The sequence below is a fragment of the Anolis sagrei genome, chromosome 4, assembly GCF_037176765.1.
Source record: "Anolis sagrei isolate rAnoSag1 chromosome 4, rAnoSag1.mat, whole genome shotgun sequence".
Lineage (NCBI taxonomy): Eukaryota > Metazoa > Chordata > Lepidosauria > Squamata > Dactyloidae > Anolis > Anolis sagrei.
In genome coordinates this window covers 137,013,722-137,040,482 of record NC_090024.1, presented here as the reverse complement: position 1 = coordinate 137,040,482, position 26,761 = coordinate 137,013,722, and the positions used below count along the sequence as shown (strand labels likewise).

The 26,761-nt window shown below is 38.9% G+C and overlaps 1 protein-coding gene across 4 annotated transcripts; it reads left to right on the top strand.

Moving 5' to 3' along the window:
* PURA (purine rich element binding protein A) lies at nt 1-25,943 on the top strand. 4 transcript variants are annotated; one of them, XM_060774150.2, is made up of 4 exons: nt 1-1,491; nt 20,865-20,930; nt 22,591-22,645; nt 23,043-25,943. In XM_060774150.2, exon 1 carries the CDS (start codon nt 90-92, stop codon nt 1,065-1,067), a length of 978 nt encoding a protein of 325 aa, XP_060630133.2. In that variant the 5' UTR covers nt 1-89; the 3' UTR covers nt 1,068-1,491; nt 20,865-20,930; nt 22,591-22,645; nt 23,043-25,943. The 4 variants fall into 4 exon arrangements, with proteins under 4 accessions (XP_060630133.2, XP_067323851.1, XP_060630131.2 ...); XM_067467750.1 differs by having other exon boundaries at nt 22,591-22,718; XM_060774148.2 differs by lacking the exon at nt 22,591-22,645.
* The last annotated feature ends 818 nt before the right edge of the window (nt 25,944-26,761 follow it).

Here is a 26,761-nt window from a genome sequence, read left to right as displayed (position 1 = left end):
AGGAGGAGGAGGAGGCGGAGGAGGCGGCGGCGGAGGCCGGGGGGCGCAGGCAGGCGGCGGCGGCGGGCGTCAGGAGGCCCGGCGGCAACATGGCGGACAGAGACAGCGGCAGCGAGCAGGGTGGCGGCGGCGGCGGCGGCGGTGGCGGGGCGCCGGGCTCGGGCCCGGGCGGAGGCGGCGGCGGGGGTCCCGGCGTGGGCCTGCAGCACGAGACGCAGGAGCTGGCCTCCAAGCGGGTGGACATCCAGAACAAGCGCTTCTACCTGGACGTGAAGCAGAACGCCAAGGGCCGCTTCCTGAAGATCGCGGAGGTGGGCGCGGGCGGGAGCAAGAGCCGGCTGACGCTCTCCATGTCGGTGGCCGTGGAGTTCCGCGACTACCTGGGCGACTTCATCGAGCACTACGCGCAGCTGGGGCCCAGCCAGCCCCCGGAGCTGGCGCAGGCCGCGGACGAGCCCCGGCGGGCCCTCAAGAGCGAGTTCCTGGTCCGCGAGAACCGCAAGTACTACATGGATCTGAAGGAGAACCAGCGCGGGCGGTTCCTCCGCATCCGGCAGACGGTGAACCGCGGGCCGGGCCTGGGCTCCACGCAGGGCCAGACCATCGCGCTCCCGGCCCAGGGCCTCATCGAGTTCCGCGACGCGCTGGCCAAGCTCATCGACGACTACGGCGTGGAGGAGGAGCCCGCCGAGCTGCCCGAGGGCACCTCCTTGACGGTGGACAACAAGCGCTTCTTCTTCGACGTGGGCTCCAACAAGTACGGCGTCTTCATGCGCGTCAGCGAGGTCAAGCCCACCTACCGCAACTCCATCACCGTCCCCTACAAGGTCTGGGCCAAGTTCGGGCACACCTTCTGCAAGTACTCGGACGAGATGAAGAAGATCCAGGAGAAGCAGAGGGACAAGCGGGCCGCCCAAGCCGCCGCCTCCTCGTCGTCCTCCGGGGGAGCCGAGCCGCAGGCCGAGGCGGAGAGCAGCATTAGCCCCGCCTCCTCCTCCGCCGCCGCCGCCGCCGCCACAGGCCCGCCGGGAGCCCTGCTGCAGGCCGAGGAGCCCGAGGAGGATTGATCTCCCTTCCAAGCCCTCCCTTCAAAGCCCCCTTCCATCCTTCCTCTCCCTCCAAGCCTTCCTCCTCTTCTCCACTTGGCTGCCTCCTCCCTGCCCTGCTGCACAGAGACACTCGTAATAATAATAATAATAACAACAACAACACCAACAACAACAACACAGAGAGAGACTTTATACTGTAAGCGAGAGAAAGAGAGAGAAAGAGAGAGAGAGAGAACCCACACCCTGGAAACAGTCCCTGCAGTTCCAATATTACTTACTATACCTGTTGTTCTGACTCCAAGGGGAGCACCTGCACCACCACTCACCTTCCAACCAACTCAACCAACTCAACCGGAAACAAGACAGACCACCAAGCAACTTCTTTCTTCTCTCCACCCCATCGCTGGATTGTTCCTTCCACTCTTGCCCATCGTATAAAACAGTAAGCAGCTGCTAAACAAAAACAAAACAAAAAAAAACCCAACAAAAAAACAAAATATACAAAAAAAATTTACAAAAAAAAGTAATAACATTATATATGATGAACTGTGTTTTCCTACTTGATTAAAAATATAAAGAACTGAGTGTTTATTTCCCTAATTAACCAAGAACTTTTGTACACGTTTAAGCTATTATTATTATTATTATTATTATTAAAAATGGTCAAGATTAAAATATTGCTGAATTATATTAAAAAGAGAGAGAGAGAAAGAGAGAGAGAGGAAATGTCCTTTTCGTGTCGAGCTAACATTTGACTTTAGCACAAAAAAAATAAAAAATAAAGAGATATTTTAGAACACGTAAAAAAATAATAATATTTTTAGTTTTTTTTCCTCTCGTTTTGTTACCAAATTTCCAAACCTTTCGTGGAGGTTTATTATAGTATATTTGACACCCTATATACCTGTGATTAGAGATGTGTATATATATACATACATATATATATATACAGTATATATATATGAGGGCTAGGCATGCTGTGTGTCTGAGCTTTGTCTAAATGTTATGCAGAAGTCTGTAGAGTTCAAAGGTACGTAGGTTTAATTCATGCAAGGTAAACAATAAGTGCTCTCTTTTATACAATATGCATTGCATCTGGACCTTAAACATATAAAATGGTCAGTGAAACTTCTGTGAACATGAAGAAAAATTATTAAAAAGGCATTTAAATGAAATTTGCTAACTTGTGATTTTTATGGTTTGAACCAAAGTTATTCAAATAGTAAAAGAGAGAAAGAGAGAGAGAGAGAGGGAAATGATCTCCCATATTTTTCTGCACCTGTTTGGTTTACAACTAAGTAGATATATTGTCATTTTTGTGTATATGAGATGTACTTGTATTGTTCATAATATATATTTTTATGATGTGTACTTAAAAGTACTTTAATGTGCAGCAATTTCCAGTAAACCTGTTTTGGAATAACAGGTGGTGAGGGTCTTTTGTGTGTGGCCACTAGCACTGCCCCTTAAATGTGTTTTAAGTTTGATTCAAAAGTCCCGTTTGTGCTAGTGCTAACTTACGTAGGCCTGTCATAGAAGTCGGTGCAACATGATTCTAGTGTAATCCTACTGAGCCATGGATTTTGAGTCTCCTTTAAAAGTAAAAGCCAAGTTGGTGTGTTGTAAAGAAATTTCCATGTAGCTGTGGTGCTAGTTATATCTGGCTACATACTTTATATATGTAGTAGCGACCCCTCCCAAGTGTGCAAACCTTCAGTTCAAAGTATGTAATTTATGTGATATATTCAATCTGTAGGGTATGAAAACATCAGAACACTAATCTGTCAAGTGGTGTTCTCCAAATTTCAGTTGTTTGTAGTACTATACTTTCAAGAATTTTTCCTTTGAAAACGTTTTGTGTGCTTTTAATTGACTAACTTCTTGCTGCTGTATAGTAAAAAATATTAATATATTTTTATCATTAAACTGCTGCATGACTATCATCATTGCAAGTGAAAATAATATGTTATAAATGATGCCTTAAAACACTAGGAAAATTAGTTGGGAGTTCTGTAGAAAAAGTTGACAAAATAAGAATCTGATTCTTGCGTTTTGAAGTGTACTCTTAACATCCTTGACAATGTAGATTTAACTGCTGTATGTTGAAGATGCCACCTGTAGGAACAGACATTTTCTATGCTTCTCTTTGATTGTAAGAGGTTGGGTCTAGGAAAGACAAAGATTGTTCAAAAGAAATTATCTTCTGTTTTCATTAAAAGCATAATTCCCCCTCTTTTTTGAATATGTACTGTAAATGTCAATATAAATTCTGTTTCTCTTGTATCACCCATTTCCCGTTAAGTAAGTTGGCTGCTGGTGTCCGTTGAGCACCAAATGTGCAATAATGTTGTAGTTGTTAGTCATTTTTTTGTTCTAAAATCACTGGAATTTATGACATTATTTTCTAAGATGCACTTTCCAACATATATAAAAAAGCTTCCATAGTGCATAATGTGATAACTGAAATGCTTTTTGACCACATGCAAATGTTTAGAGGTATGCCCACTTTGTTTTAATTGAAGGGCTTGTTGTGCAGTTTCATACTGTATTTCAGTGGTTCTCAACTTGTGGTTCTCCAAGTTTTTTGGCCTACAACTCCCAGAAATCCCGGCCAGTCTACCAGCTGTTAGGATTTCTGGAAGTTGAAGGCCAAAACATCTGGGGACCCTCAGGTTGAGAACCACTGCTGTGTTTGATCTGTGACGTGGAAAGGACTGGATTCTCCATGCTACACATAGGGAAGTTTTGATTTGGCTGCTTGGTTGACTTGGTTCTACTGTTCATTATAGTTTTAAAAGTTGCGGTAATGTCAATGGACAGATGTTTTGTTTTTTTAGCAATAACTTTCACGAGTCAATGTATGAGTGAAGTGTCCTTTTGTTCTCTTTGAATTGTAATTTAAACTTTATTAAAGAGCAACATTCATGCCCAGTTGTAGGAAGGACACAGGCAATCCTTTTAAAGAGATGCTGAAAGATCTGAGAGTGGCTTCACCTTCTCCTGATGGGAATGCACATTATGTTTGTCCCACTGTTGTCTTTGGCTGAACTGCACGTTTTGCAGGTTTCATCAGAGGCAAACGTAGAGGAGTGTGCACACAACAAGCCGTGGCACCACTCTCATATCACCTTTGACTCTCTGAAAAGCTATTTTCTGATCCCACACCATATTTTGATTGATTTTGACACAAAGTCAATAAAATTGGCATTTTGTAAAACCCACTAAAGCAATGGTTCTCAATCTGTGGGTCCCCAGGTGTTTTGGCCTACAACTCCCAGAAATCCCAGCCAGTTTACCAGCTGTTAGGATTTCTGAGAGTTGAAGGCCAGAACATTTGGGGACCCACAAGTTGAGAACCACTGCAAGGGAGTTTGTCTTGACCCAGACATCTCCCACTTTGATTTCAATGGGTCCATATGATCCATAGGGCATGTAGTTCTCCTTGGATCATTACAACTTATTACAGTTCTAGCAAAATTCCGAAGTTGAGAATATCTAAATTTATGGATACATGGCAGATATTCTAGAACTGATCAGTGGTAATGATAAGTCTTTGTGCTGATGATAAATGACCTTGTGTTGGATATCACTTTTTCCCATTTAGGTGCTCAGTATTTCACCCAGTTTTTATATCTCACTGCTAAAATAGAGTAGTGAGGGAATCTTATTGTAAGGCCAGGAGAATAAAATGGTGTATTTGACCTTATTTGGTGTTCTGAAACAGCATGCTCAAATGTGCCAAGCAATCCACCTTTTCGAAAACATGCCTTATTTTCCTTAATGTGTTTTCATTGTCTTGATTCGAGTTATAATGCTACTTTATATGAACTGCAAGAAAACTTGAAATCCACTGCAATACAAACATGGCCTGTTTTGTTTTTGTTTTATAAGTGAAAAGGACACTGTCAAGTAACTTTCATTTAAAAACGTGACCTCCCTTTTGGGTTATTCCAGCATGGCAAATGTCTTTAGTAAGTCCCACTTGTTTTTTTGGTTTTTTTTTTTTTTTTTTTTTTTACAAAAATTGCTCTGTCTGAGAAATTGAATAAACAAGCTAAAAAATTAGACACTCTTGATTCATGCCTCTTTATTGTTTTATGCTGTAAAGTGCAGTTTTCAGCCAGAGGGGGAGCTAAAGTAACTAAAAAACAATCTGAATATTGCTGAAGTTGTAGAATTTGACTATGTGCCAGAAGAAAATTAGCAGGAAGAAGTGAAAAGAGGGAATCCAACATTTACCAAACAAATCATCCAGGGTGGAGGAAAGGGATATTTTCAAGTCAAGTCAATGGGCAAGCCTTGTCCATAGGTGGTAGAGAACTTGTCAAAATGTAAATATTTAACCCTAAAATACTTGACAGTGTCACTTTTTAAAAGTATCCCTTGCAAAGGTTGCAGTATGCTCTATTGTAGCTGTCCTTGAAAAGTACTCCGAAACAGAACCACACATACACAAAACTTTGTAAAATGTAGTCTTATCTGTCTACTGTGCAGGCAAAGAACTACCATACCAGGCATGAAGAAAACACGAGTGCCTATAGTAGGCCAGTAACTTTGTTTGAGAACAATTTATTTTTGTTTAATTTTTGAAATAGTATTATAGCAATTGCTTTAATCAGCCATGTCCCATTTAAACTATGCAGATTATTGTATATATTGTGGTCAGTAAAAAAAAAGATGGCATTTGTACACTAATGAGTATTATCTTTATAGCTATTAGTGTGATTTTTTAAATACTGACAGCAAAGTATAACAAATTTACATATTTTGATTGGGTCAACATTATACATCCTGATGTCTGGTAGTTTGAAAAGAGTAAAATATCTTCCTGCACGGGGAATATGATATTTTATTACTGTTTTCCATTGAAATACTATTTTGTCAGTTTTTATTTAACTTGTAAATCAGTTATTACTTTGTACTGGCATAAATAGGATATGGATATATCTTTTTAAAGCCAACTGATCAAATACCTTTGTAATAAAAAAAAATCAATGGATCTGTTTCGATTGTACTCACTGTTGTCATTTCTTGTATGGCATATAATGTATGTTTTAATACTGTGATGTTATATGTCTATGGTTCCTGAGTAATTGTAAACAAATAATGGGAGGGATAGTAGGTTGCAAATGTGAGTATTACATTTACAAACTAAGAATTTTTGGAGTATCGTGGCCTACATCTATATTGACATCTTAAGTTGATGTAGAGCAGGATCAACTCCATGACCACCAAATGCCACATGAAGTTGATCCATGGTAACACGAAATAGGCCACTAACACAGCCACATCCCACATTAGCCAAAGTCAAAGAAAAGTCCAATTTCTGGCACAGGCTTCAGACTATCCCCCAATTTTGGGCTTGTTGGAACAGTTGGGCCGATTTCAGAACAAAACTAGCTACAACTGTCCCCACTTCCACCCTGTGTTTCCTGGGCTTGGGTGACCCAGGGGTACATGATGGCAGTCACCACCTCCGGACCTTTGTGACTGTCTTTGACTTCAACACTAGTCCTACCTGCTATTGCCTGCAGTGACATCAGCTGGAATGTTGGATTGCCCTTGGATTAGTGTAGATCTGCTCCAAGTGAAAAATGGCTGGGCTGAGACCCTTATTCTAGTCATCCAATTGTTTGAAGGAATGAGAATGAGTAACATTTATGCTCCGTCCATTTTTGGATTACTTTAAACCCCATTGCCTCAACTGAGCAATTGTGATTGGTGCTTTAGCTTAATGCTGTGGCTTTAGGTCAGTGGTTCTAAACCTGGGGTCCCCAGATGTTTTTGGCCTTCAACTCCCAGAAATCCTAACAGCTGGTAAACTGGCTGGGATTTCTGGGAGTTGTAGGCCAAAACAATCTGGGGACCCCAGGTTAAGAACCACTGCTTTAGGTCCCCCTTCAAACCATTATTTGGAAGTTTGTATGAGCCTTAGCCTGATTTTGATGTCTTAGTAAGCCATGAGCAAAAGAAGCCTGGAAACAGCGGAAGGAATCAATAAGTGATGGAGGAGAAATAGGTGAACCCCAGGTTCGATATTTGATACTTTGAACCAGTCGTTCCCAACCTTTGTCCCCCAGGTGTTTTGGACTTCAGCTCCCACAATTCCTAATAGCTGGTAAGATGATTGGGAGTTGAAGTCCAAAGCAACCGGAGGACCAGTGCTACTAAATCAAGCCTGCAAAGCTCATCTGAGTTGGGATAATAGTAATTAATTCAATTTGGGTTATACAGTTGTACTATCTTTAAAATGTTTGCATTAACCTGAAATATTTCAGGTTTTTTGAAAGACGTATCCTGCCTCCTGTCTTTTTATTTTGATAAGCTTTGAAATCTACATTCAGGTATCCACTGGAATCTCATCTTCTTGTCTGCTCCCATTTCTGACTATTTTGAAACAAGCTCTTCTCTCTAGTGACCTGCTTCCTCTTTAGATATTTTTCTTAGACAAAGTTCTTGTAGTTTTCATTTTCTGCACATTTACGTGGTAGTAAATATTAATCTTATTTTTGAGGAAACAAGTATGGGGTTTTATCTATCAATATCAAACATGGGTTTTGTTTAGTTTTAATTTAGGATTAAAGGATTTGTAAAAGAAATTACATCACCAACACCTATCAGACACATTTTTCAGATCGTAAATTCATTAGAAATCTTAAGCTTTGTGCTTCAGCTCTCATTGACAGGCTCAAAATAGATATACAAAATACTAATATAAATTGATATGTCTACAATAATTGTTTCTGCCCATTGGCCCTTAAGGTCTCAAAATTTAACAAGGTATTCAGTGTCCAGACTGACCATTTAATATAGTTTCTAATCGGTCGAGAAGAAGGTGGTTTCTCTGTGTAGATTATTACATAGGAAATCCTGGAACCAATTTGAAGATGAGGATTACATTAAGGGCAATGTGTACGCTTTTGTGGAGTTTGTTACTTAGCCCTCGCAATTTGAAGCTGGCTTTGAACTACATTAAATGATCATTGTAGATGGGACCTCATACTTTAGATCTGTAATAGGGATCTGTGGCTTTAAAAAAAATTGAATGATGGTCCCCAGATCACATTGCCATTAATCTTGCTTCAATATCAAAAGAATTTAATCATGTGGAATAATGCTTGTCTGTCAAGCTTAGAAACTGTTTTAAATTCTGAAGAGTCTTTGTTGTGTTTTCCCCTCAAAACCAGATCTGCCAGTATATGAGGAAATAGTTAAAAATAATGTTGATCTGTGTATGTTTACTGAGAATTAAATCCCACGGATTTTAATGAAGTTTATCCCCAAATATTTACTGAATTGCTCCCTTGGTTCCTAAAAAGCCTTCAACATCAAAAGCATAAGTCCTGTAGCATAAGTCCTAACAACTTGCTGTCTTCCTAGGAATGAAGGGACAATACAAATTTGGTTCCTGCACAGTTTTTTTAACAATATTTTTAAAGGTGAATGTTGTGTGTATATGTATTTCACAAAATCTTGTTGCACTTTTAAAAATAGTAGATTAGTTTTTAAAAATATCCAACTTTGCTCATAAAGCTTCTTGCAGCATATGCTCTATCCCAAAGTTCGGCAAACTTTGGCCATCCAGGTGTTTTCGACTCCAACTCCCACAATTCCTAACAGCCTACCAGCTATTAGGAATTGTGAGAGTTGAAGTCCAAAACACCTAGAGGGCTGAAGTTTGCCCAAGTCTGCCCTATCCTGTGTAATACCATGTTGAACCAGTGCTATAAATACTTACATTTACTGAAGCTTTAAGGAGACTGGAGCTTAACTTTTGATGCACTGTATAATTGGGTGCTAAACATAAATGTATAAATTACCTGATTTTGGGTAGCAGAGCAATATCCTTACTATTGGAAATCCATTCTTGATAACAAGTTTTAATCAAATTCTTTTAAAGGATGAAATGCATTGAAGTTTGTTTGTATTCTGATTAACTGCATTTCCAGTTTGCATTGATTGTTCTATAAGCATAATATTTTTGTGGGGTAAGTGAATATTCTTTATATGGTACTGTAGAAATAAATCTAGAGCAGTTGAGGTTTAGCTGAGATACGTCCTGAGTTATGTCCTCCTTTCAGATCCATTTTCTGGAAGAGGTTTGATTTGAATCTTCTGAAACAAAACAAAGAAGACTGATGATTTTGTGAAAGTACACTTGGGAGAAGGTCCCTAATGGTTCCCAGTTTTTGTTTCATTTAAATATTTCTGATTTTTATATTAATAAATTTTAGCATGATCTGTAACACATAGTTTATTCAAAATGCTATTGTTTCAATCTTGATGTACGTTTTGGCAATGGATGTACTGTAAGCTTGTTCTCTATTTTCAGAATTGGTGTGTTTTCTTTCAGACCATGTTAAAGGCAATTGTAGTAGGCTTTTAAAACACTTCAGCCTAAAACCTACAGAACAGGGATTATTATTGTCCAGCATGGAGACTATGACATTTTCACATTGGGATATACTCTGTTCATATCAGTATGCATCCTGTTTTTTGTTTTGTTTTTAGGACTGGATGCATACTGTATTCAGACAGATGCATACTGACCCCATCATACCCAATTCTTACTATGTGAAAATAATACACTTTGATTCATCACACCATGGAGGGCTGGCTCCTCCCAATCTATTTGCATACCTCTTTATGTCACTTATTTTTTTCTAGTATTGCGCAGTGATGTAATCTGGAACTCTCAAGCTACCATTCTTGCGAGATTCTAGCTGATGGGATGCGTACTGATTTTACGATTACGTGTAAAAACAGCACCTCAGAACTGCATTAAATAAAAAGACACAATTTTAATCCTATGTACAATTACTCCGTTTCTACAACGTTTTGTTAAACGATTCCAACAGATTACTGATGGCATGGAGCAAACATGTGATAGGTAGGACCTGCTTGGAATCGTGCTCAAAAGAGTTTTAGAAACAGTATATCCCAATGTGATAAAGTCCTTAAATGAACTTGTAGCAGGGGGTTGTCTACCTTTATATTAGCCTCCACAATGTTTTTGTTTAGTAACAGAGCTAAACTTTCATCTTGCATAATCTGTAATCCTGTGCATTCTGGGTAAACCTTGATCCATTTTGTGTCCCGGCTTTTGGTGGGGCCCCCGATCCGTTTTTACGGAGCCTCCTGAAATCAGGAGGGCAGATGTCTATTGTCTGTTTTCGCTTTTCAGTGTGGAAATATCTGTTTACTTTCTTTCCGTTATTTGGGGGGTGGGGGTGGAGTACCCACCCAGGCTCCCCTTCTCAGTGTGTGCTTTAAGGATACTTTTTATCGGGGTTTGCCTCACCTTGATCTGAGGAGTTGAAGGACTTCCTGGCTTGGGCTGAAGACACCTCTGAGACAGAGATACAGGAGAGAAGGATTGCGCTCAGGGTGAAAAATTAGCCAGCTCTGCCACCATTTCTCGCTGCCATATCCCCCTTCAATCGGGAAATCTACCTTGCAATACTACTGAGGTCTCTTCATCAGAGCTAGGGGTGGGATCCTTGGCAAGGGGCTGAGACATGCCACATTCGCTGGTGGCTTGCCAGGGCTTGCCCTCCATCACATTTGCTGGCAGCTTTGTTCCGCAACCATGCAGGCCCAGAAAGGCACTGGCAGGTGTGGGTGCTTTCTGGGTCTGCACACCACACATACTCTGTTTCCAAAGAGAGTGCATGTGTGGCATGCAGGCCCGAAGCGCCCAAGCCTGCCAGGGCCTTCAGCTCAGCTCCTTGGAGTGAAGGGGGAGATGGCAGCAAGAAATGGTGATGGAACTGGCTAGTTTTCACCCTGAATGCAACCCCTCTTCTCTCCTCAATAACTATGATGCAGAAAAGCATGATTGGAGTCGGTACTCCTGTCTGCTTAGGTGTCAAGTTTATTTTCATACCGGGAAAAACCTTCCCGTTCCGTGCCTCCGAATGAACGAAATAAACGAATGAAACGGGAGAAACGAATTTCACACACATGAACTAATAATCTGCACATTGGCTCTCAGTAGCAAGGCCTTATGTGGTGATTTTCCCATTAAAAGGGTGATTTTCAGTTCTTGTTTTCTATCATATCTGGATCTTTCTGTTTTCTCTATCACTTGTCAAGACTAGCAGTATGTTTCTTAGCAGATTTTAATCTATCTGTCATCTGTGATTCTATTATAGTTATTAATTATATATTTTAGCATACTTTGTTGCAACTTGAATGGGCTTTTATTTGACCAAATACCAGTACTGAGGGTGTACAGTGAGTGACGGGGGACATGGGTTCCATGTCTTTCTGGTTCCACTGGCAGGAACAGTTAGGTGAATGAAACTCTGTTGGAGCCTAGTTATTATTTGTGAACTGCTTTGAATTGTGAAATAGCACCCTATAAAACTGCTTTAAATAGTTGTTTTAGTGAAATTAAAGGCTGTTTCATGCAATAATAACTCCTTGAATTAGTTTAGTCTTGATTTTTATTAGATTGCTAAAGTTTTTATTAAGTTACTCATAACATATTCCCCAACAAACAGCCCCTTTTTGGGAGGCAAGTTATTATGCCAGTTACAATTATGGTTTACTTAAGCAGAATGAGCATTACTGATTTTTAAATCATCCCACAAGGATTTTATTACAGACCTAGGCTTAACAGCATCATTTTAAGAGTAATACATTTATTCCATATTTAACTTTAGACATTTTATAGATTTATGTCTTAAGTGAATAAGGATTGTGACTATTTCATTCTCAAGTGAAAATGTTGTATGTCTGTAGTTTTAGACCCCTTCTACGCAGCTGTATAAAATCCAGATTATTTGCATTGAACCGGATTATATGGCAGTGTAGACTCATGCAATCCAGTTCAAAGCAGATAATGTGAATTATTTGCCTTGTTATTCTGGATTATATGGCAGCGTAGAAGGACACTCTGTTCAATTGATTACATAATATATCTAGACAAAGTAGAGAGTTATCTTGCTCGGTGTAACAACTTTGTATACAGCATATTTATATAATTATATACTAATCTAGCTTTATTGGAGACTTTGTCTTATTTTCTCCATGTTTGGATCAAATGTCATTGTAAGGAAAACATTTAACATGGATTGTAAGTTGCCAACTTACATTCCATGTTAGATCACATTTTAATGTTTATATTGGTCTTACTTTCCCCCAAAATTGAAAAATAATATTGGTGCTCCGTTTGTCACCTGAAATTCCTTTTCTGAATATCAGTAACAGATGAGAATTGGAAACTTTAAGATGGTGAATTGACCCTCTGTCTTCTTGGCCAGATTTTTCTACACGGAGAGGGAGGTTCTTGGAGCCCCTTAGTTGGATTGGACCATTGTGATAGTGGACACGCTGTTTTTATACCTAATACCAAAGTGAGAGGAATAGGAATTTCATTCTGTTTCCAGCATTATAGTCATAAAACCAATGGAGTTGTGCTCTTAGTATCAGGTTTAGTGTTACAAGTCATTCTGGTGAACTAAAAAATTGTCCAAATTTCAAGTGAAGCCTTGGGCAGGTAAATGGCAGATCTAGAATTTTGCTTTATTGTAGGGAGAGCGCAAGCACTGGTTTCAGGGTCTTTTGTGCTCTCCTGAAGCAGACCTTAAATCTATCCTTTCAGCAATTTCAATGATGGTATATTGGATGTTCACATATATTCAATAGTTTTCTCCCTCCTTAGTTTCAGAAAAAACAAATCATTCCATAGACCTTAAACCTTTATAAAATGAAATAGACAAAAGTATAGCCTTGGGGCTGTGTATGGCCTCCAAGTAAGTCTCTTTTTGTGTCATTAACCACCACAGTCTCTAATCCAGGTCCTCCAAGTATTTTGGACTTCAGCTCCCAGAACTCTTGGCCATTGGACAAGTTGGCTAGGGCTTCTGGGAGTTGAAGGTTCAAACTTCTGGAAGGCCACAAGTTTGATACTTCTGCTCTAGAAGAAGGTATTAAATGTTGAGTATTAATCTGTAGAACAAGTTACAATTAAATTAGAAGGATATTGTACCACTTGAATAGGCCCGTGAAAAACAAGCTGAGCATTCACATTTGTGTAATTCCATGTTGTTTTGTCTGTGGAAGATAATATAAGAAAATCAGAGCTTAGCTGATCTGTAGGAAGGTACTTGTCTTAAAAATTTCTATTTCAACTGTTATCAGCTGTGCGTGTATGTTTTTATCATGATTTTGTTTGGTCATATTATGAATGTTTATTGGTTTAATTGTTATTAGCTGCTGTGTTATTAGATGTCATACAGTAGAAGAGCAGAATATACATTTGTTTATATTTGTGCATAAATACGGGTATAAATCTTTCATGTCCATTTAGATTAGTTGTTTTGACTTGTATGTCTGATAAAGACAAGTGAATATAGAAAATAAAGGCTAAGATGTGACAAATTACACTGTAAAGCATATAAGAAGCATTATTTTAGAGAGTCTCCATGAAAAAAAAGTCAATTACTATTTAAAACCCTCCAGTCCTTACATGAAATTAAGTGTAAATTCCACTTTGAGTGTTCTGAAACAGATAAAGTATATTTATGATCAGATTGAGCATCTATTATGGTCTATCAGTCCTTCTTAGAACTGGTTTTTGTTGGGCAACTCCCCCCAATTTGGATGGGCCTACACACCCTAAAAGGTACCAGATCCTGTCTGATCTCAGAAACTAAACAGACTCAGTTTGGGTTATTACTCAGATGGGAGATTGCCATTGAATACAAGTGCAGTAGGCAGCATTTCTGAAGAAGGAACTGGCAAAAACACCCTCGAGTATGGCTTGCCTGAGAAACCCCTATAAAATTCATAAGGTCTCCATAAGTCGACAGGAGCCTTGAAGGCACATATTCACACATATACATGGATACAGACTTTTAGTCTGGCCTTTCTTACATGTCAGGGTGCTAACTGATCACTTATCTGGCCTTTCCATTTTAGAATAGCCGTGAAATTGTGTTGTCGTATGCATTGTTTTCACTTCATTCAGTCTGATCAGTTTAAAAATGAGATGGAATTAATTTCCTTTCCTGATGTCAAATCAAACTTCTGTCGCTATCTTGGTTATGTCATGACCATGTAATTCTTAGTGCAGCAACATTGAGACTTTGATTTAAAGTGGTTTTTAAATTTGAGAGTGAGCTAGTTTGCCCTTGGTGACATTGAAGATATGATTGAGGTTTGCTAAGATGTTGTATTCAATAATACTTTCTCACTAGGATGTATGTGTAGGATTGCATCCTAGGCCAGCATCCTAAGAAATGGGGGGCTAGTGCACTATTATTTTGTCAGTTAGTTAAAATAACCTTTGAATAACTGTGCTCAGCTTCCCATAATAATAATAATAATAATACATTTGTTACCCGTCTCTCCTTACCACTCGAGGCGGGGTTCAACATAGTTAAACAGCAAAGTAAAACAAACCACTATTAAAATACATATAACAAATACACACAAGTAAAATGCAGCATAAAATGATCAATAAAATGCAGGTTAAAATTCACAAGTTAAAATGGACTGGGATTGGATTCTGAATAAGTTTGGGATATTGATGAGGTTTGTGTCATGGAGTTGCGTAAGTAGAACTGATAGTATTCAGTACCTTGTGCTGAAGCAGGATTGTTGTGTTCAAAACACAATTTTAGTAGAGAAATTGGAAAACCAGTTTGGTATCTGTGAATGGAAGAGACTGTGGCCCCTTCCACACAGCTGTATAAAACCCACATTGAAGTGGATTATATGGCGGTGTGGACTCAGATAAAAGCAGATATTGTTCAAAGCAGATATTGTGGATTATCTGCCTTGATATTCTTTGTTATATGGCTGTGTGGAAGGGTCCAAAGAGTTATCCATAAATAGGAGGAGCATGCAGGAATACATTATTTAGCTTAGTTTTCACTATGATTATTTTTACCATGATTCCAAGTGTCTCAAGGCACTTTTTGTACATGAAAGTCAACCTTATTTTAGTTTTAGTTTTTTAAAATAATTTTTATTTACATGCAAAAGGAACCTCTTTTACATACAGTAATGTTGCCAAAGTGATATAGTGGTTTGAGTGTTGAAGTATAAATCTAGAGATTAGGACTCAAATCCCCACTTCACAATTAAAACCTAGTGGTTGACCTTAGGTGAGTCACACAAAGGGGGAAAAAATCCATGTTTGATTCACTTTAGGATCACTGTATGCTTGAAATAACAAAAACAAGAAAAGAAAGACATGAGAGGAGAAAATAATCTCATCAGTTAGAAATTTCTATAAAAGCTGATTAAATGTCAGAATAGAAGTCCATTTATAGATATTGTCTGTATGTCCTTCTCTCAAACATTGGAAGCATTGTTAGATCTACTGTGCATTGGCTCATGAGTAGAGAAAAATTCTGTTTCCAATCATGAAGTATCAATCCTTTAGCAGTCAAAAAGTTGTGAAAACTGCTGTTGGCCATTTAATTTATGAGAAACAAGTCTTCAGTCAATCATTTATTGTATTTGACTACTTTTACTTACTTAGGCGATCTCTCGTTGCCTGAGTATGATGGTCTTCCGAGTATGGCGGTGGATATGTAGGAGACTGTGGAGCCCTATTTTTGACCGCATGTTCTTCCACAGTGGAAAGCAGTCCTGGTTAGGGTTGGATTGACGTGCCTTCTTCCTGGCACATTTCTCCCTTCCGCCCTCCATCCATGCCTCTTCAAATTCCACAGTACTGCTGGTCACAGCTGACCTCCAGTTAGAGCATTCAAGGGCCAGGGCTTCCAAATTCTCGGTGTTTACGCCACAGTATATTTGATTAAAAGCCATTAGAAAGCCTATAAAATCATATAAAAGAATACATACGTGTTCGTGTGCATCTATACCAAAAAAAGGAAATAAATCAGATCAATGAGTTCCTTGAACATTCTGTAATCTTTCAAATAACTAGCATGAATACTTTTAGAAACTTTAGCAAATAAAGTAGTTCCATGTATAGTGTATGAGTAGCAGCCTGATAGCAGCCATTATAGTTTTATGTAAGAGTTCTCACCATAAAGGAAGGCTAAAATTTGTCTTAAGAATCTCTTCCTGGGTTTTGATAACGTAGCAATAGAGTAAACAATATGAAATATCCTCTATCTCACTCATGCCGTCAATACAGAATCTTAGATTTCTCAGAATGTTTCTGTACTTGCCATCCAAAATAGAGATTGACATAGTTTAATAACATCATTCTGTAAATGCAATTCTCAAAGGGACAAAGGTAAGCATTTGTAAATACTGAGCTCTTATGCGATTTGATTTCAACAGATGATACCAATAGGGAAAGTTTAAAGATTTAATTGAAACTAAATGTTGATCATTATCCAACGTATAATTTCAGACCCTCAGCTTGTTTTTAATCCTAGTGGGCGCATATACATTGTAGAATTAATAAAGTTTGACACTAGTTTAACATCCATGGCTTAATCCAGATTAACTACTTAGAACTGGATTATATGGCAGTGTAGACACACACACACGCTCATACACACGCACACATATATATTTATGAATGGATGTTGGATGACTGGCTGGTGATATATATAATTACAATACTATATATATATATATATATATATGTCATATATTTACTATATAATATAATGTTACTATTATATATTACTACATTAAATAGACTCATAGAATAGCGTTAGAAGGGACTCTACCATGGTACTAGGGGAGAACATGTTATTGGGGAGAACTAACAGGAAGGAAGGAGAGAAGAAAGGAAGGAGGGAAAGGGGGAAGGAAGGAAAGAGAGAAGGCAGGAGACAAAGGAAGAAGTAGAAAAAGGGGGAGGGAAGGAAGAAAAGAGAGAAGTAAGAATGGAACCAAAGAGTGAAGGAAGGAAGGAATGAAAGAAAGAGATAGAGAAGGAAGAAAGGGGAAGAAAAAATGGGGAAGGAATAGGTAGGTACCTCTCTTTCATAATAGTCCAGATAGCTACCTCTGCTTTGACAATTCTTACTATAGTCCACAGCAACACGTGGCAGGGCACAGCTAGTTTTTTTAAATAAGAATGAAGGGAAGAAAGATGTGGGATGCTTGTAGGTTGCAGTGAAGAGCAACTGTAAGGCAAGGACTATGCTAGTGTTTAAACTGGGAAACTTTTCCCCTTGAGTTGGCTGAATACCTATCAAAATCCTGTTTGCTTTGCCCTATGAAACAGAACCAGGCCTTGCTTGCATACTTTTCTTGTGTGTCTTCCTCATGCTAGAGGGCATGTGGGGATAGGGCATACTTTGCCTTTTGTGAGGTTTGTGTCAGTTGAGATTAGTTCATCTAAGGCTGATCAGCAGGTCCTCCTGACCATTGCAATATTCTCTCCTCCTCCAAACATGCCCCTAACAAGGATTTTGCCTGCTTGCTTTCCTTGGTTGTCTGGGTTAAACATAAAGAAACCCTGGGCTGGGAAATCTCTGAGCAGGCGAGGATTCTCTCGCCTGCCAGTTCCCTGGAGTTGCCAGGTAACAGCACTACTTCCAGTGGTGAATGGGAGCTCAGTTCCTCGCTGCCAAAAGGATACCAAAGGGGAATTAGACTGATGTATGACTCACCCAAACCTTCTGGCAGTGCAGGGACAGGCCCTCCCTTCCCACCAAAAGGACCATTAACCCCTGACCATGGGCTCATGTGTGTATGTGGATAGACTAGCGAAAGACCCGTCATGATTGTAAGATGGAGCTTGTAATTTGGGATGGTTCTCTCATGTTGGTAGACATCACACCATTACATCCCCGCATCTGGTGCCCCCTCAGTGTGTTGGACTGCATTCCCATCATGCCTAGTTAGATACTATGGACTGAGGAAGTGAGCATTATAATTCAACATGCCTATAGGGTGCAGGATTGAGGAAGGCTGTTTTAGAGAACATCTACCCCAGGCATGGGAAAACTTGGTCCACCAGGCATTTTGGACTTCAACCCCCACAATTCCTAACAGCTAGTAATCTGGCTGGGATTTCTGGGAATTGAAGTCCAAAATACCTGGAGGGCCAAAGTTTGATCTACACTGACCATTTAGGTTCTGCCCTATGGTAGCTATGTAGAGCTATTCTGGAGTAACCTAAGTTGGCAGAAATCTAATCGAGAGAAAGCTCAAATTTTGCCCCAGGATTTGGGTTTTCCCCTGGGTTAGGGGTTGGGAGGACAATTGGGCCAGTTCCCAACAAGAACTGGCTGCTACTGTCCTGACAGCCATCCCATGCTCCTCAGTCTTGGGCAAGGGGAAGTGGAGGAAGAAGGGGCCTTCCTCCTCTTCCCCTTTCGTTCTCCCTTGGTGTGCTATCACACTAGCTAACATCAGAGCAAGAGCCAGGAATTAGGCAGGTGCCATGTTGCAGCCAGGGACTGTTGCAACATGGAAACATGGGATTATCCAGTGGTAATGAACCTGACTAGTAGAGACGCTCTCCCGCCTCCAAGGCTGCTGAAGAAGTCCGAGTGATGACATTAATCAGTTCAGATCTGGTATCCAGTACACTAGATCAGACTTGATTCAGGACACCATGAAGAAGGACCCTTAGTGTCTTGCTAACAGGGAATAGGTTAAAGTCAGGGATGAAGTCCAGATGTTGCACTCCCAATTGCAGCATTCTCTTGTGCAGTAGCTTTTATTCCCTGAGGAGTACATGGAAATATTAGCTACATGGAAACAAATAAAAGATCTCCATGAGGATGAATGCTCAACCTCATCCTGCCAACAAAGGATCTGAGTGAATGAGAATTCTGTCAAAATGGCTCTATCCTGAACTATGTATGTTGGTCGGATTAGGACAGAGTGGGTTGAGAACAGTCTTGAATCCTGTTGAGACACAAGAGTTTGCTCAAGGGGTTGTACGTACTTTCTTAGAGATTGTGTTCGTTCAGTTCTTGCTGTAACCAATCATTTTACAAGCACACTTCCATTTTGGGCATGATGGATGAGGAAATTACTTAATCGCTGTGCAATAGATAATCTGAAAGGCATGGTGTCTCTTGTGCTTGAGTAACTAGGTTGGTTAATATTTTTGCCTGTTAGAAGTATATAGGATCTCAACTGTATGGATAGTCATCCCTGGGAGATAATGGTAGACTAAAGGGGCGCCAACCTCCTATGGGAGATGTATGAATCTTCATATGTTGGACATTTGCAAAGAGTGATGACTTTGTTCCTAGTAAAGTCAACAAAAAGACTGAATGAAACAATAACATAAATGAGCATCAAGTTTGCTTCCCTGTTACGAAACATTTACACCTATATGGCCTTATAGATTGTATACTATATGGTCTAGAATCAGTGGTTTTCAACCTGTGGGTTCCCAGATGTTTTGGTCTTCAACTCCCAGAAATCCTAACAGCTGGTAAACTGGCTGGGATTTTTGGGAGTTGTAGGCCAAAGCACCTGGGGACCCACAGGTTGAGAACCATTGGTATGGACGCAAAACACAGTTCTTTGTAACCATTGTTGGAGCCCCCCCCCCCCCCCTTCCAGGGGTGAGAACAGCAGTATAGAAATACAGTAAATAAAATAAATTATCTTGAAACTGCTGGATATGATTTTCTTTGTTTTTTCCCCCTTTTGGTTAACTCATTTATTCTGAAGACTGAAAATTCTTAGTATTATTAGGATCTATAATCTCTCTGATTCTGTGTAGTTTGTTCCTTTTTATGTGTTTTGCTTCCATTAATGTTATAGATCCTCAGGAGCTGCACAAATATATGAACAAAAGTGGCAGTTTCTGGAAAAGAATATTTTTCTTTTATTCCATAGTTCAACACAACTTTTAAAACATTTTAAAACAACTACATTGTTTACTCAGATGCCTCCAATGAAGCTAAAACTTATTTAAGAAGTGAAATATTTAAGAAGTCAACTAGCAAATTAATCATCTGGGTGATTTTATATGTTTGCAATGCTTAGCATTGCCATTTGTATGGTGCTTGTGTAAAATGTAGGTGTTTTGATCTATTACAAAATCCATATACTGTATTAAATTTTGTACTTAAATGCACATTTTGAACACATTTTTAGAACTTTTTACTTCACGGAATGACTAAATGTCTATTTGCTATTTTCTTGCTTTCCCCGTTGCAAACCAATTTTCAAATAAATCAGCATAAATAACTAAAATGGTTCATGTGTCATCAAAGAAGATAGTTATTTTCAAATTCCATTTTAATTTTTAAAAGATAGTCCTTTATAAATTCCATAACCAATGCACTTTGCTGTGACCAACCAAATATGCCCAAACTCTCAGAAAGCTTTGAGGTCTCCAAGTCTTTTCAACAGTCAAGATTCTTCTACATCTTGGCTAAGAGATCTAGAGACCTTGAAAGCAAACACAGAACATTGGACATCTTTGTCCCATCCCAATGAAGATGTCACCTGACCATAGATTTTAGAAATTTCTTACAGAAAACCCATGTAGGTTATTTCTTCATAACTTTGAAAGTGTGACTGTTTATTAAAAACATTATTTATGGTTTGGAAATGAGACAGAAAAAAATTACTTCGTTCTTATGTAACAGTCAGAATAGGTAGGCTTTGTTTAAAAATGTTTGGGAAACCAAGCTTTGCACTTTTATTTGCATTTTACAGGTGGCACGTGGCTTCTGGTTTGGGACAGTTATTTTGTAAATGAAATTTAAGCATAGTACTTTCTGTTGAGACTCAACCTTCCCCCAGTCCCTCTAATGTTTTAAAAAAAATAAGAACCAGAACAGTTACAATGAAATACTACATGGATAACGGGGGATCCGGTGACCGTTTTTCTTTTCCACATAAACCAATATTTACCAGTAATCTTGTGTTTCTATTTTTGTTTTTTGGCAGACTTTTACCAGTAAATATCGGTTTATTCCTGAAACCAGAAGCCCTAAACATATCTTTGTTTATAAGGTCAGTCTTCATTTCCTGTTTCTGTCCTTCCTCATCTATTTACAAATTCTGTTGTCTTTTTAGGTAATGGGAAGCATAGAGTATTCTTTCTGCTTATTGCAGCACGTTTTACAAAGTGGAGTTTGCTTTGTGGGCTGAAATTGTGGTTGGAATGGTAAAGTTTTAGGGCAACATTTTTACATACGGGAATTTCTAACAATGATAAAGAAATAAAACAAAGCACTGTTCAATATTGTAGGTGTTTCTATTTAGATCAGGGGCGAGAACCCTACTCCCCAAACTGTTGAAGTGCCCTCCTACAGCCATATCTATCATAGCTAGTGTGGGGAAATGCAGGGAGTTACTGTTCAATATCACGAAGGTTGGGCAAATCCCACCTCTCATTTAGATGCTTTACATCAAAAATGTTCAGCTACTGCCACTGAAGCTGGCAGAGACCCCTCTAGTAGCAGGAAAAACTTAATTCCAGTGACGACCCCAGGTTTCTCCACTTTAGGGGAGAGGAAGAGGATATAATCCTCTTACTCCCTGCATGCTGTGATGTTGTGAGCAGGGGGGCTGTGTTTGTGCCCACATAAATGATTCACCAACACTTCGGTTAACACTGGGCACAATCCTTAGGGTCAAACATTGATTTGCCTTGTTCTAGATCAGGGGCGTCAAACTCATTTTCATTGAGGCACACATCAGCATCATGATTGCTTTTAAAGAACTGGTTCAAATTCTAAAACTATTGCCCTGGCATTGAAAGCGTCACAGCCACATAAAATGACATGATGGACCAGACTTGGCTTCTGGGCCTTGCATTTGACACATATGTTCTAGATCAGTGGTTCTCAATCTTCCTAATGCCATGACCCTTTAATACATTTCCTCATGTTGGGGTGACCCCAACCATCAAATTATTTCCTTGGCTTGCCAGGACCCCTCCCTCACCAGCCACAGGTCCTGAAGCCAAGGAGGAAGAGGAGGTGAAGGTGGCCTCCACCCAGATTCCCCAGGGTCTCTCTCTCAGTGGAGCCAGCCTTGGCTCTATAAGCCAGGAGAAGAAGCAGCATGGGCGCAGGTGCTGGCTGGCTGTTTAGCTGGCAGAGGGGGCTCGGCAGCCATTCCGGGGAGGTGGAGGAGGTGGGGCCAAAAGAGGAGGCAGCGCAACACCTCTCAAACAGCCAGTTGACCCCTCTAGGGGCTGTGACCCCCAGGTTGAGAACCACTGTTCTAGATCTTTGTAACCGAACGGTTGCACTAAAAAGTGAACAAACATATTTATTTAGTGGAAGTTGTGAATGGAAGTGGAATGTTTAACAGCAGCTGTTACAGCTTTATGCCTTACAGAAAAAAATATACAACAATTGTAATTCTGAAATACTGGTCTCAAAACAAGTTTATTTGCTTTCACTATAAACACATATCACAAAACAAACATAATTGAACAAGAGTGGGCTGTTAATAAAAGTAAGGTTATTCTTGAGTGTTTATGGCCACTATTGAACAACGTTATGTTTCAAAAGTGAGTTTCAGAGACACTGGCAACACATAAAAATGTTGATCGTAGTAACATAATAGTTGACATCTTTTTATTTCAATGTCCTCCAGTTGTGTTAATATCACTTCGCTTTTTGTCTCTTGAGGTCTTGACTTTATCTTTTTCCTTTTCTAGATCTTTCAGTACCATCTGTCAGTGTCATCTTATGACCTTTTATTTGCCAAATCAGGTAACCTCCACAACCAGTGGAGATGTGAAATCATGCACCACCACCCCCGTGTACTTCTTTTCATTCCTAAATGGTGTGTATGTGTGCCTAGAATTCTGTTTATGTGGGGGAAATCTCACATATTGTTAATTCAGTTTAGGAATCTGTGCACATCTGCATCATTTACAGATTACACTCAGTAGGCGAGGTGCTGCCAAAGGAGGCATGATCCCACTGCCTCACCATATGCTGTTTGCCCAATTCTGTGAATGGGCGAGCAGGCCTCTAGTGAAGAGTTCTCTAGTATTCATGTTAGCACAAATCAAATGTTCATCCTTTGTAAATTAGTTCTCTAGTGTGCTTGAATCCTCGTTGTGTCTTATCCCAACTGAAAACTACTTTTCCTCCCCTTATGCAGCTTCCCCTTTTGTCGCCCCGGTTGTGCAATATAGTTGGCAGCAACTTTAATACGAACAATTGATGCTGACCCTTCTTTGAAGCATTCAGAAGGTGTGAGGAGAACTTCTGTTGCCACTCTGGAACACAAATGTGTACACTCATCAAAAGGTCAAAGATAAATTGTCTTTCACACTGGTAAATTACAATATAATACAAGCAATTGAAGTGGTCCAAAATATTATATTGTATAGCCTTTCCTATATAAACCATTTATTTACAATTTTAAATTCAGAAAAAAAAATACAAGATTCTATTGATGGTGCATATCACTCTTGGTTTTTTACAGTTAATATTGTAATTTTGTAATAATGTGAATATTTAATTAAATTGTTTAACATGGACAATATATGTAAATTAAATTTTACTCCAAGGTGCTCCACATTTCAATGCTGTGCTGCAGTCAGTATTATTCCAGTACAAGGCTTTCTTCTTCCAAGGGAAAAGGTAGTCCATTCTTTTCTCATAAGGCCAAGTAATACATTTGTTTCAAAATATGGAATTCTGAAGCCACATTGCGCAAACTCTGTAGCTGTGCTATTTCTTTAAAATACCAAATGGCTATTAAACAGGGCTGTGTGAAATTGTATGTGGCAAAAGGCCTTTTTTAAAGAGTCCATGCTAAGTCCTGGCATAACAAAGTGGATATGCACAAGTGGAACCATGCATAGCTGCCTTCTAGGTCTTGCTCCCCTCCTTCCAATATGAAATGAAGGCAGGTTTACCACTGTAACAAAGCTTCTCATTATGGAACTGGGACCTGTGCGGTTCCAAAGAAGCCAGAATTTTAAAGCCAACTCCAAACCCTTGTTTAAAGGTGACCTGATCCTGGCTTGTTTGGGAATGCTTAACCATAACTCTCAGTTTGTATGTAATTGAACTGATGTCTGAGTATGGAGTTCTTCTTTCACACTGGCAAAAGGGGAGAAATTAAATGAGAAAAAACAGGTTGCCTGCATTCACATGCTGCTTTATTAAGCCAGGATTTGGGCAGTCTCTTATGTATAAATATGGGCATCAAAATAACAAATATATAAGTTTAGGATGAGAAAAGTAGTACAAAAAAAAAGAATTAGAAAGAAATAAGCTTTCATCTAATTTCAAACAGAAGTTGAAATGTTTTGTTTTTGGAACAGTCAAACAACAGGTAGTGTTGATTATCTTACAATATTCTTATCATCTAAGATCTCCCAAATCCTTCTCCTAGTCGAAGATCTTTATTTACAATGAATTTTGCACAGGTATAGCACTTGTGAGTGAGGATTCTGCACAAATGAAATGTTTCCGGTTTGTTTTCTAGTGCATAAGAGCAAAGGAAGAAAGCAGCAAACCCTTTACTCATTATTGCTTAAATTGAAGGACATTTCTTAGATGTTGTAAATAGATGGCAAAGATTCTGTTGACTTCTCTGGAAACAGGATTAGCTCCAAAAGTCCTTTCTTTGCAAGATCATACCTGCATACGTAATCCCATGAGCCAGTATTAATAGTATACAGATAACATCCTAAAAGGGAGGAAGGGAAGATGGAAAAATGTGACAACACTGAGTGGTACTGCATCTGAAGAAGTGGGTTTATATTCATGAAAGCTCTTGCTAAAATAAAAACCAGTAACTCTTAAAGGTGTTGTCACATTTTTCTTCCCCTCACTTTTTCCTTTTTATGCTACAGGGCTACTACTTTGAATGATAACATCTTAGTATTTTAATGTAGGATGCTATTAATTTTATAATTCTTTTTTAAAACTGGTAGTAAGAATATTTTAACCATTTCAATACAAGGGTCAATCACTATTAGCCCGTTCTCCCTTCAGGCACATATGCACATAGATCTCAGTGTGAAGAGAGGCTAGTAGCAATCTTATGGAGAACATGCAGCAAACCCTAGGATCACAGCCAATGGAGAAAGTGCAGCCATGATAATAGTTTATGCTATTTGTTCTCCATATATGATTGCATGGGAGGATTTCATAGTGCAAACAAATCCTACATCTTTTTTTCCAGATATGAAGATTAAACCTGTAGTATGTTTTTCACATGTGAGTTTTCTGAAAAGAACCGAACAAAAAAAATCTCTCAAGGAAAGAATAGAAATATCTCTCAAGTCTCTGCATAATTTTTGTTGCTAGTTTAATCTTTAGTAGATGTGCCAGTATCTCTTGGTGGTTCTGTTTTTTCTGTAACTTTTTTAATTATCATATAAGCATATACTGTAAAAGTACGCACTTATTAGAAGATTGGAATGTTGAACAAGGCAAAAATATTTGTTTTGATTTGTGTAAATAGCTACTATTCTTTTGTTTCGAGAAACTTGGCTACCATCTCACAACTGTTGTATTTTGACATAATGGACAATGTTCAGACATTCTGTGGCTTATGTATTTGTGTAATTGTTTCTATGTAATTACTAACTCTAAATTGTAAGTAAGAAACATGCTTGTTCCATTTATTCAGAGTATTATCTCTCCTGTCTAAAAATATTTTCAGTTATATGAGAAAAAGAATTTATTTATTTTTTTAAGATTGTCATGCAAGATCTGATTTCTCTGCTTTTTAAAAATACTGGGGTGTGGGTGGGTGAGGATTTTATCTAGTTTTCACTTGATAGACCAAAGTTACCATTGACACTGTCTTGCAATGCTGATCAAAATTTATCTCCTTTGCACTTTAAATGAATAAAACATAAGGAAAATCAAGGTGTCAATTGCATATACATTCACTATAAAGTAGAATGTATATCATTAGTCAGTATGTTTATAAAGAGGGTATTTTCCTTTGTTGCGGGAAGGGGAGTACTCTGGCAATGTATTTGCTAGTCAGTATAAAGTGTTTACATGTAATTACTTAATAAATTATTTGATTTAAGATGGATCTTAGTGGTGATTTTCAAGTACTAACCATTGAGGACATTTAGTTCCCTTTAGTTCATACTATTTTTCAGATCTTTTGCAGAAACTATTTTCAGTGCACTTTTTTGTTGACAGTTTTGAGGAAACCACAGAGCATTCATTTCTACAAGATTTCCAGTAGTATTACTACATATAACATCGTGTAATATTATCTACAACATGTACACTTTAAATAAGGAAAGATGATTACTGAATGTCATAATACATACAGCAATATTTTGTAGGTACATAGTTACATAGTACCTACAAAATATAAGCTGTCATTTTTCTACTATTCAGCTCCTTAAAACAATGTTGTAGTTTAAAATTGATATGGCCAAATAACTTTTTCTTACTAAGATCTTAGTGCTTTGAGTGGATTTATTTATTTATTTTCAGTATTTATACCCCGCCCTTTTCACCTCAAAGGGGACTCCGAGTGGCTTACACAACACACATACAGGAAAAATCAATGCTGATTATAGATTTAACAAGGACAGACAACGCAAACACAAACAGAAATAAAGTAAGTTTTCCCCATCTTATTTCCAGCATCTTGGAGGCTGTGCTCGACTCTGGCCACAGGAGGGTGCTGTCGCTCCATCTTCCATGCCAAGGAGCTTTCCTCCAAGACCATCCCTCCCCCAGATGTGACTATACCTGTTGTGGTATGTTTTCAGTGCATCCAACCAGATCAGGCCATATCACTTTGTAGTATATGCCTGGCCCATGTCATATAGGAACTACTGAATTCAAGCACAGTATCGTAATACCATGCATTGTGCCAGAATTTAT

What these genes read in the sequence shown, in the direction of transcription:
- PURA (XM_060774151.2), top strand. Translation starts at nt 90, where the DNA reads ATGGCGGACAGAGACAGCGGCAGCGAGCAGGGTGGCGGCGGCGGCGGC.